The 11,310-nt window shown below is 45.5% G+C and overlaps 1 protein-coding gene across 2 annotated transcripts; it reads right to left on the bottom strand.

Moving 5' to 3' along the window:
* Window positions 1-62: 62 nt before the first annotated feature.
* Window positions 63-6,676, bottom strand: LOC147269546 (uncharacterized). 2 transcript variants are annotated; one of them, XR_015110314.1, is made up of 9 exons: window positions 6,094-6,676; window positions 5,547-5,789; window positions 5,124-5,261; window positions 4,794-4,863; window positions 4,603-4,701; window positions 4,238-4,341; window positions 3,693-4,015; window positions 2,676-3,301; window positions 63-2,441 (listed from the first exon to the last, which is right to left on the bottom strand). XR_015110314.1 is itself a non-coding variant. In XM_086186685.1 (8 exons), the coding sequence occupies exons 1-8, from the start codon at window positions 6,613-6,615 to the stop codon at window positions 3,274-3,276; spliced, it is 1,527 nt and encodes a 508-aa protein (XP_086042811.1). In that variant the 5' UTR covers window positions 6,616-6,676; the 3' UTR covers window positions 63-3,273. The 2 variants fall into 2 exon arrangements, 1 of the variants encoding a protein (XP_086042811.1); XM_086186685.1 differs by having other exon boundaries at window positions 63-3,301.
* Window positions 6,677-11,310: the final 4,634 nt, after the last annotated feature.

Genomic DNA, 11,310 nt, shown 5'->3' with positions numbered 1-11,310 from the left:
CCACCTCTGGGTGGTGGACCAGGTCCCCAGGATGGACGATGCATCGGCTTCCTCCTGTCTTGGTGAGTCTGATTGTCTTCCTTGCCCTGATTGTGTCCACTTGTTTCCCATCACCCCATTTGTATATGTAGTCTGTGTTTCCCTTTGTCTGGTGCCAGTTCGTCTCGTCCCTCATGTGAAAAAGCTTATGCCATTCCACACCTCATTCCAGGCCTCATTCCACACCTCATTCCAGGCCTCATTCCAGGCCTCATTCCACACCTCATTCCAGGCCTCATTCCAGGCCTCATTCCACACCTCATTCCAGGCCTCATTCCAGGCCTCATTCCAGGCCTCATTCCACACCTCATTCCAGGCCTCATTCCACACCTCATTCCAAGCCTCATTCCACACCTCATTCCACACCTCATTCCAGGCCTCATTCCAGGCCTCATTCCAAGCCTCATTCCAAGCCTCATTCCATGCCTCATTCCACGCCTCATCCAAGTTTGAATTTTTGTCGATTCTTTGTCTAGTCAGGTTTTTAGTCCATGCCATGCTCCTTAACTAATTTAACTTTGAGTGTCTTTGTTACTTTGTCTCATCAGGTTTTCCTCTGCAGAGTGATTTTGAGTTTTTGTACTTTAGGCTTTTTCCTTCATCAGAGTGGTTTTGATTTGTACTTTGTTCTTCAACTCCCTTCATCTTCCACCTTGCCTGGGAGGAGGCAATAGAAATGCCTGTTTTAGTTGGAAAGAAGCTCCGGGTGGAGGTGTTGCTCCTGTCAGCAAACATTTGACCTCTGACCCCAAATGCAAGGCCAGGACTGGTCTTCATGGACCTGGCGGGCACCAGAGTTTCCAAGAAGTCGAGTCCTAACTGTAAGGAGACCGTTTACCTGGGAAAGCCAGACTTCGTGGACCACGTTGACCCAGGAGATGGAGTGAACCTTGTCGACCCTGAATATCTGAAGGACAGGTACAGTAAGACTTTGTCACACTCACCTGTGCGTTCTGATATGGGCATGAAGACCTGGACCTGGAACTACCGGACCTGACTCAGAAGATAGATGACCACCTGGGTCTGGAGCTTGGGAAGGTTGTGACCAAGACATCCAGCAACCAGGAAACATGCATGGAAAAAAGGGTGGGTAAGCTTTCATTTGATGTGGGATGAGTTTAATTTGAAGGAAGGACAGAGAAAATCACCAGGCAGCATTAAGAAGGTTTTTGCTGCTTTTTGCTCCCCTGAATTCAGCTGAAAGGTGAAGCAACTCTCCCAGGGGCTGTTTGGGCCCAGAAAGTCCAAAATTAACAAGCCTGGTGTCTCTGGAAAGGTCAGACTTCCACCTTTACATTGAGTCAGAGCTCATTGACATGGGATCATGCTAGCTTTTAATATCAAGCCATACATCGACGTTTAGAGACAGCGAATGGCCTCCTTTTTGGCAAACCCATGGCAGCGACTCAGAAGAAGCAGAACATCAGCAAAGGTGGTAAAAAGAAGAAGCTGGTCCTGAAGTTGATGCTGGACTGCACCCATCCTGGTGGACATGACATCATGGACACAGTCCAATTGGAGCAGTTCCCCCAGGAAAGCATCAGGGTCAATGGGAAAAAAGGCCTTTTCTCTCTCTTGAAGAAAACAAAGCCCTCCGACCAACTGTGTCAGGTCAGAGATGAACCCCCCAGACTGGTCAGGTTTTGTGTCACGTTGGATTTATGTTACCAGAACTGCTCCTCTGTGTGACTCCACATGGCCCCGGCCCTGAGTTAGTGAGTGTGGTGCATTCTAATCTGATGTGCAAGCTGCAGCGAACAGTAAACACTTCATTAAAATGTGGCAAAGCCTGACAGGAGCTCTTCCTGTTTGTTGTAATCCTGAGAATAAATGCAGGATTACTCAACAAGGAGGCTCAAAATGATCATCAGAAAGCTGCACCAGTTACATAATGTGGTACAGGGGTGAAGAGTATCAGGTCAAGTGCCCTCCACTTCTAACGCGCTGATGGTGTCTGTCTAAATGTTGAACACACATGAGGGGAGGGAGAGAACAGAGGAAAACAACGGGGAAAACAAAAGTGTAAACTTGTGGTTGTTTCTGATCAAAATCCTGTAAATCTGTGTAAACCCCTTTATATTCTGGTGCCGTCCTCAAAACTGGACATATTTTATCTTTTGGATCTGATCTGAACAAATACAATATACAGTACAACAGCGTGGCAGCGCAGGAGAGCTGCACAGGGTTGGCGTGTAGTCAGGACAGTCATAAAATGGTCCCCTGCCTCCACCTTGTGGATGTCAGCAGTAACTGCAGTCAAAGGTTCTGACAGAGGGAGACGATTGTACACTAACCCTCACTCTGTCACTGGAGGAAGCCATCGATCCAGATGACATGACGCTAATGCTTGTAAAGGTTGAAGGTCGGCAGTGACCATGGCAGATGATGGGATGGTTGAAAACCTGCAAAGACAAAGTGGAGATGACCAAACAGATCATAAGAGCCCATAAACATCAGAAGAAACCAAATATACAAAGACAAACGCCAAGATTAGATTCTAAACTCATTCAAGTAGTGATGAGGAAACACAAACGCAGAAATAACTTCTCCTGGCTGCGTCCCATGACTGAGGCTTGGTGGGGCAGAGATGTTGGTGTCAGAACCGTGAGGATCCAAACCACAGGCCTGTCACTCACTTGTTTCAGGCACGGTTGAGTCAGGAGTTGATACCTCTGTTGGTGGAAGGTTTGGTGAATTTCTGCAAGTAAATATTCCTCCGTTCCAGCTCTCTGTCTCGTTCTTGTCTGAATCCTGACTAGAGCTTCATGCTCCTCAGCATTAGAAGACCTAACAGTCTCCATATCTGGGACTTCCAGAATTCCGTCCACCAAACCACTGTCACTTTTCAACTCCGAAACATGGAAGGACACGATGAGGACGAGGACCGAGCAGCCCAACCAAGTGCAACAATCCATAAGACAGCAGCCAGCAGCAGCAGAGCAGCAAGAATGCAGAGCAATGGAAGATTCTCTTTGGAAAGGTGTTTCAGTCTGTTTCCACTGACCCCTGGATGCCAGCAGGTCTGAGGAGACCTGCACTCAGGTGACCCATCTTCTCGGAGCCCCTGACCTCCATGGATGGGGTCGTTCTCATGGTGTATACTTGTTCTGCTAGCTGGTCCTTGATCTTCTCGATGTGAGTCGGACAGTCAAACATCCACATTGACTTTTGAACTGACTGGTTTCATCATGGCTGTTCCGTGGCAGGGAGCTCTGGCTCCAGTACACAGGGGTTTCAGCTGTCACCCTCACTCCTCTTGAGCCTGTACAGACAAAGTGTTATTGATGGTCAATGGATGAATTAGTGGAGTGCACACTGAAGAACAGCCCTTCACATTTGGAGCACATCAGAGTCACAGGGCAAATACGTTCTCTTTCATTCCCATTGCAGGATTCAGCATTTAGCAGAAAAGACTGGAGAGGTCGATAGCAGACATTTTGATCCTATCGACAATCACTAATTTGTCTCTTTTCATACAATTTGACTCTGGAAACTGAGACTCCCATATTGTCAGCTGCACCACTTCCCTGCTGGAAGTAGACTGAGTGACACCCCTCACTGTCACATCCAGACAGTAACATTTCATGAATGTATATGAGCACACACACACAAACACACACAAACACACACACTCTCTTTCTGGCTGAACTTACAATGTGAATGAAGACTTTTTTACTTGTGCTGTCTCCTTGTCCAGGTTCCAGTAGGCGGGTCTCCCACAGTGCAGGTTTACATCAACATCTCTGAAGATGTACTTGCGGATAAATCTGGGACACTTGTGGCTAAATCTGGGCCACCGGTGTTCCTCAGCAGGTCTGGGGGGTTTCCTAGACCCAGATGATGAGAGGGACGTCTGGCTCTCATGACCTCTCTCTGATGAGGCGTCTCCTGTCCTCCCTTCCTCATTTGGTTTTCTTTTATCAGGGTCTGGACAGTTGTTTCCCTCGACTGGGACCTCTGAATATTCGGTTGAATCCTGAAGCACAAGACAAAAGTAGAAAAGGTTCATCAGAGATCAGAAATGTCTGAGTTCTATTCAGCTTTATTCAATGTTCCAAGCTTTACGTGTCAAAATGTGTGTATTTAAAAATACAGAGATTTGTAAAAACACTCAGCATGATTCAACGTTCAAGCTTTCGAAAATAAAAGTGCATCTCTCTAAAAAAATGCACATGTTCCAATGATTTGAATCACTTACTGATTTGCCAGAGCTCCTCTGCTCCTCCAGCAGTGGCACCAGACTACCAGCCTCTGTGGCTGAAGGGAATTCCTCTTCTGTCTGAACCATCTTGGTCTCTGTTCCTGTAAGTCAGACACGACCATGAGTGAGTGTTACAGTGGAAGCTGTCGCAGGGGAGGAGCACGGTCCGAGGTAGAACCCAGTATAGAACCAGTCTGCACCATGGGGCAGATACATCCTCTTCCATTAACACTGAAGGAATGGGTGAGGTGGACTACAGCGATGACATCACTGTCACTGTCAAATCCTTCTGTAGATTCACTTTTGAGTGCATGAATGAATGAATGAATGAATGAATGAGGGAACGTGAACTGTGTGCTTACCTGCAGAAGGATATCCACTTGCCAAAGGCTCCTGTTGTCGAGAGTGTGAAAGAGGGATCAAGAGTGATTCCTCTGTTTGAAGCCCCTTGTTTTTTCTCCCTGTCAAAGAGAAAGGATTCAGATAATGAGCCATCAGTGTCAACTGAGAAGATCCAGAACAGCTGAGTCACTCAGCAGATTATGTTTGATACCTCTGTTGGTGGAAGGTTTGGTGAATTTCTGGAAGTAAATATTCCTCCGTTCCAGCTCTCTGTCTCGATCCTGTTTGATGAACAACACATGAAGTTACTGCAGGATTCCTCTGTAATCCAGCATCACACACATTACAACTGTTGACCCAAAGCTGATGAGGAAAATTAATCTCCAATATTCGGTTCACTCAACATTCACTCAGCCTTCCAGCAAGGGTCACCTGTGCTAACGTCTAATTATTCAACGTGATCATTTATGTCCTCAAACGCCCAGAAACTGGACGCAGGTTGGGACGACGTGAGGTCAGATTGACTGCTCCTCCAACTCACTTGTAGGTCCTTGTTTAACTTCTCTATCTGCTCTTGTAGAGAACAACATGTGTTTTGGGCTGTGGCAGCCTTTCTTTGTTCCATGGCTATTTGGCGATTGAATGCAGACTCTCTCAAATCCTGTTTTCTCTGTAAGTCCTAGTAGAAAAGACAGAAAGCCAACAAAAAGAGAATTATAATCTTAATGCTCCCACCTTGGGTTTATAATCTGATCCACATTTCCAGGCTCCAGTCATGGTCTGTTGGTGGTGACCTTCATCTCAGAAGACCTGTGTACACCCGGTACAGAGATCCTCCTCATGGATCTGATCACTAGTGGACTCCTCAAGTGAGTTCCCACTTTGGCTTTTGGTGCAGGTGTAAACAAGGCTAGACACTCTTTTCACATCTGACGTTGAACCACATCAGTCAACACAAACATACCTCATACTTCCTGGTGATCTCGGCCCGTTCCTGTGTCACCTTGGCCAGTTGGAGGCTGAGCTCCTCCCTCTCCAACAGGCTCTCATCCTGGTTGAGCTGCTCCAGGTGCTGTATGCGATCAACAGCATGTAGCAACCTCTTGTCTTTGACCTGCAGCTCCTGTCCCAGACAGTTACGGCAGGAACGAGTCTGATACAGCTCCTTCTTTAAAGATCTGACCTCATTGTCATGCCTGGCTTGGACCTGGGAACAACAAGAACATTGTTACAAAACTGTCACTGGAATTGAGCCATGATTGGAGAACTGGGCTCAAGATCTCTTTCTATAAAAAAAGCTGTCAGAGATTAAAGTCAGAATCTAGAGATCAAATCAGAACCCCAAGATTACTGCTGGGTATCAGAGATTAAAATCAGATCAAGTGAGAACTCTGAGGTCCCGTCAGAGATCCAAACTGAGCCTAAAATCCAAATTCTGACTTGTTCCTCAGAACTCAAAGTAGGCACTGCAATCATGAGATTAAATACACCAAAGGGACTCAGTAACTGACCTGTGACATGCTGTCCTCTGCATCCTGGAAGTTCCGCAGCGCCATCACATGGCGGTGCTGAATCCTCTTCAGCAGCATCTCTTCCTTCCTGGATTCCCTGAGCTGATTCTGCAGATCATGGTTTTGATCCTGCAGATCACGCTTCTGCCTCTGCAGATCACGTTTCTGTAATGTTACAACTTTGTACCTATTCTGTACATCATCTGCCTCCTTCTGCAGATTTTGGTTATGATTCTGCAGATCACTCATCTTATCCTGCAGATCACGGTTCTGCCTCTGCAGATCACGTTTCTGTAATGTTACAACTTTGTACCTATTCTGTACATCATCTGTCTTATTCTGCAGATTTTGGTTTTGATTCTGCAGATCATAGTTTTCATTCTGCAGATCACGGTTCTTACTCCGAAGTGCTCGAACCAGACTCCACACCTCCTTCCAGTCCACGTTTTGGTGACCTTTATGAGACCCAAAACCAGTGCAGGGTCTAGGGGAAGGGGACTGGCTGGACTCTGAGTTCTGCATTTCAGAGGTGTGATTAACGCTCCAGGTGTCAAGTTGTGTTCTAACAAATGTGGTGTGAATGGAGTCTCTTCAACCGCCCCTCATATGAGTGAGTTCATCACTGATCTCAGTCAGGGCAGCAGATGACTGGGAGCCACCTTCATCAGTCAGTCATCATCACTCATCCTGACCTGTCACTCATCTTGACTCTTCACTGCTGAACGGACTGGAATGACCTGTTTTCAGTTGTACTGACATCCTGTCAGCAACATTTCTGGAGTTTTTCAAAATAAAAGCTCTCACAAGAATGTCTGTTTTAAGGATTCATTCATTTAAAGTTATTTGAATGGTCTTGTTGTGCACGAACATATGCTGGGTAGTTCACCTCTTCGCCTCTCATCCAAGAAGCTTCTTAAGTTCTCGCTGTCGTGAATTCCGGCTGCACCTCCTGGGGAGGGATCTAAGGACGGCATTGTAGGTGGGTGACGGGTGGTGTCTGAGGCCCCCTCCTCTGTTCAAAGATGGACGTTCTAGTTTGACATGAACGGCTTCTTTCACCCCTCTTTCAAACCATCTGTCCTCTCTGGCTAGAACAAACACCTTGTGGTCTTCAAAGGAGTGCCCCTTCTCCTTGAGGTGGAGGTGGACTGCTGAGTCCTGGCCTGTGGTTGAGGCTCACCTGTGTTGCGCCATGTTTCTGCAACTGTATCACATAACTATGAGGTTCTTTGTGTCTTTGTTATGAAACCAAGAAAAAAATCTCTTTGAAGGGCAAGACTTTCCTCACTGCAATCATGTTTTTATTGCATGTAAAATTGGAATGTGATGATCTCAAAGGTTTGTTTGCACATAGTTTGCAAATTCAAAACCTTTGCAGGAGTCCACCATGTTTTGTTTGTGTCTCGGTCCGTGTCTTGATTTCTTGCTTTATTTTGTGGTTTGTGTCCTTTCTTCCTGTGCGTTCCCTTTTGTCTTGGTCTGCCTTTAGTTCCTGTTTTCATCTGAAGTTCAGGTCTTGTCTTCCTGTGTGCTCCCTGCTGTGACCGCCTCATGTGTCTCACCTGTATGATTGCACCACCTGTGAGGTTTCTTCATGTATTTCACCTCTGTGTTTCCTGTTGTCTCTGCTCGCTTCATTGTCTTAGTCGGCGTCATGGTCGTTCTCCACGTCTCCCCTAAGGCCTTAGTTTTCAGTCCTGTGTAGAACTTTGTTTGGTTTGTCCTTTGAACTCGTCCAGGACTTCAGCCTGTTGGCCCTTTTTGTTAGGGCCTGAGCCAGAAGGGACTTCAGGCCTTTGTTTTTTCCTTCCTTTGAACTCCCAGTGTTGTGTTGTACTTCACCATTTTGAATTTAAGGCTTTTGTTGTCCTTCCTTTGGCTGCATTTGGGTCCCGTTTCCACATAAATCTGTGACAGTTTGCTATTTGAAAGGGTTTGCTTCAACAGACACTGAGGTATTTTATCCGTTCGCTTTTTAAAACATTGCAGGTCAAATGAATTTCTAATTATCTTAAAGTTTTATTTGCAAATCCAACCGTTTGCTGGACCTAGCATGGATTCAGTCACGACAGTGGTCTCCAACTCTTCCCACCTTAAGGCTGATAGCTCAGACTGTATCACGTACCTTTTTGGGCTGATGTCAACTCCTAATATATTAATTTTGTGAGAATATCAGTGTGTTTTTCTCAGCTTCTAAAATTTTGATTTGAGGGGGTGTTACCCCTCAATCAGAAATCAGAAGTATCAGAAATCTCAGAATCCAATTACATAATTTTGTTTGATCTTCATGCAACTTGTAAATTCTTTGAATGTGTCACCGTTGCCATAGGAACGGGATTATGTCATCTATCTACAACGGAAGATTGTTCACTCATAACTGTTGAACAGGCGTAGAAGGTCTGAACTATCCATCCACATCACGATGGACAAAAACAAAACGGAAATCAGGAACCAACTTCATTCCGGTAAGTCAAGTCAGTTTTATTTGTATCGCGCCAAATCACAACAAAAGTTATCTCATGACACTTTACAGGTAGGGCAGGTCCAGTGCCACACTCCTTCAATGAATTTACACCCAACAATTCTCCATCAGCAAGCACATCCTGCAACAGCGGCGACAAAAACCTTCCTTTTAACAGGCAGCAACGTCGAGCAGACCCAGGCTCAATGGGGACGGCCTTCTGCTTTGACCAGTTGGGGGGACAGAGACCAGGAGAGCAGAGCAGAGACAAAGACAGATAATGGAGGAAGAAAGATATGCAGAAGGAAAGAGTGGGACAGAGATAAAGAAGAGAGAGAGGGAAGAGATTGATGGACAGACGGGGACATGAGCAGGTGGAGCTACGGGTGGCAGCTTGAGCCTCTTCAGGTCTGCAGCCTCCTCCAGCAGAACCCGGGATCTGGGATGAGGGGAGTCCGAAGGCTCCGGAGAAGAAGATGAGTGAGTAATATGTATGAGTCAGATTTATGTATGACAAATGTAGGAGGACAGAGAGGAGGAGAGAGAAGCCCAGTGCACCATGGGAGATCCCCCAGCAGCCTAAGCCTACAGCAGCATATCTAAGGGCCAGCCTAAGCAGCCCAACTATAAGCCTGATCAAAAAGGAAGGTCTTAAGTCTGCTCTTAAAGGTCGAGAGGGTGCCTGCATCCCGGACCGAAACTGGGAGAGGGTTCCACAGGAGGGGAGCCTGATAGCTGAAGGCTCTGGCAACTTTTAGAAACTCTCGGAGGCTGCAGGAAGCCAGCAGCCGAGTTCTTTGATTTTGCCCTCTGTTTTGTTTTCTTTCTCTTTTTTTCGTTCCGTGAAAGCAGAACAGGTGTGGTTTTAACCAATCAAAACTAACAATGCTGGTAACGTGACCCACGTGTCCATCTAGTGGATGCATAATGCATCCCCAGCTACGACAGTAGTTTCTATTCTATGCACCTTATAATGCGGTGCGCCCTGTATATGAAAACCGTTCTAAAATAGGCCATTCATTGAAGGTGCGCCTTATAATGTGTGAAAAATGACATTTGACCGCTGACAACAGTTGTGGAGTTTCCCAGTATGCAGGCTGCAGCGTGGTGGCTCATCCTTGGCCTTCAGCTCTGAATGAGTCCTGTTGTGGTTCATGTGTGCTCCCAGAACGATGATAGCCCTGTTCAAACTTTAAAATATGTGAGGGCACAATTATGGTTAACAATGCTGAATTTATAAGGTCTCACCGAATTGTTTATCCTCAGGGTGGACAGGACCCTGACCAAACCAAAAAGGACTCTTTTCTGTATTATAACCATCTCATAATTTATGAATTATCCCTATAATATCCTTGTTGCCAAACAAAATGTAAAACAACCAACATTACCTTCTGACTTAAACCTACAATATAAATAACTGTACTCTGTGCTTTATTGCCAGCTCAGTCATCAAATAATGAAAAGTCAGGCATTCATGTAGAAATAGAGAAGTATCATTTTTAACTTTTGTTTCCTTTTGACCTGTTATCCACTTCCATAGTAATGTCTTTACACTGAAGTGCTCAGTTATATCCAACCTTAATTAGCATTGATTAATTATTAATCACTTCCATTTGACATAAATGACCTGTCCTCACATTATAGACTTCTATAAATTTCTGTCATTTAGAATCATGTTACAAATTTTAAAGACCGAATTTTTTTGCATGAATATGTGATTTTTAAGGAGATGATGGCCGTATGGATTAATTTACATAATAACAGTGTTGAGTATCTCAGTGTCACATTTTGCTCTCCGTTATCCTTCTAGGTGTGGACCAAGCTGTGAGATTGCGGGTCCTCATTGATAATGAAATCAAGAAACTCACTCTTAACAGTGGTATGCCTTCATCTGTGGAAGAGCTACTTGGAGCTATCAAGGAAGAGTTTTCCATTACTGCAGAAGTAAGTCTGCAATACAAAGATGAAGACTTCAATGACTTCTTTACCCTTACCTCAACTAGTGAGCTGAAAGATAAAGACACACTGAAAGAAGCGTTCATGCCTCATCCTGTGACACTGACACTTGTTCCCATGAAAAGCACCCCTGATACCTCTGATGTGAGCTCACTGTGTGAATGTGCGAGTCAGTCTACAGAGTCAGACGATACTGGGATTCGGAGTCCTTCTCCCTCTGAAAGGCAGGAGCCATGGCCCTCCGTTTTTCCCATTCCAACTTTCTCCCATAACACAGAGCTCGCATTGAGACAAGGCAATGAAAGCTATTTGAGAGATGGCACCTCACTGACATCACCAAGTGTCAAATCTGACATACTGGAGCGTCTGGCAGAGGCCATGTTCTCCTACACATCTTATCCCAGTGATGCTCAAAGATGTGCAGTTGCACAGGCCCTCACAGAGAAGCATCCATGCTTAAAGGAGCCTGGATCTTTTAATGGAACTTAGGGATGGCAGCAGAGTCTCAAGTACAAATGTGGAAACTATCACACAAAACGTAGACCACTGGGAAGCCCTGAACTTCTAATAAACTCAATGAAATACAAGACTAAGATAGAAAAGCTGCCAAAAACATGAAAAAACCAAAGAGAGCAGAGATAAATGATCTTCCTCCACACCCACCTGGTGAAAGCGATGACACTCTTGAGAGTGTTAGACTTGAACTAATTGGGGCTAGCAAGAGAAAGGACAACGTCAAAGACGTTAACTACATGATGGCCAGGACCTACAGCTGGAGAAGAATGGAAGTGGTTGCCCAG

The sequence above is a fragment of the Aulostomus chinensis genome, chromosome 2 (assembly GCF_037954235.1).
Source record: "Aulostomus chinensis isolate RoL2024-O1b breed Wild chromosome 2, RoL_Achi_v1.0, whole genome shotgun sequence".
Taxonomy (NCBI): domain Eukaryota; kingdom Metazoa; phylum Chordata; class Actinopteri; order Syngnathiformes; family Aulostomidae; genus Aulostomus; species Aulostomus chinensis.
Note: the sequence above shows the minus strand (reverse complement) of the source record. Positions and strands in the feature narration are given on the sequence as shown.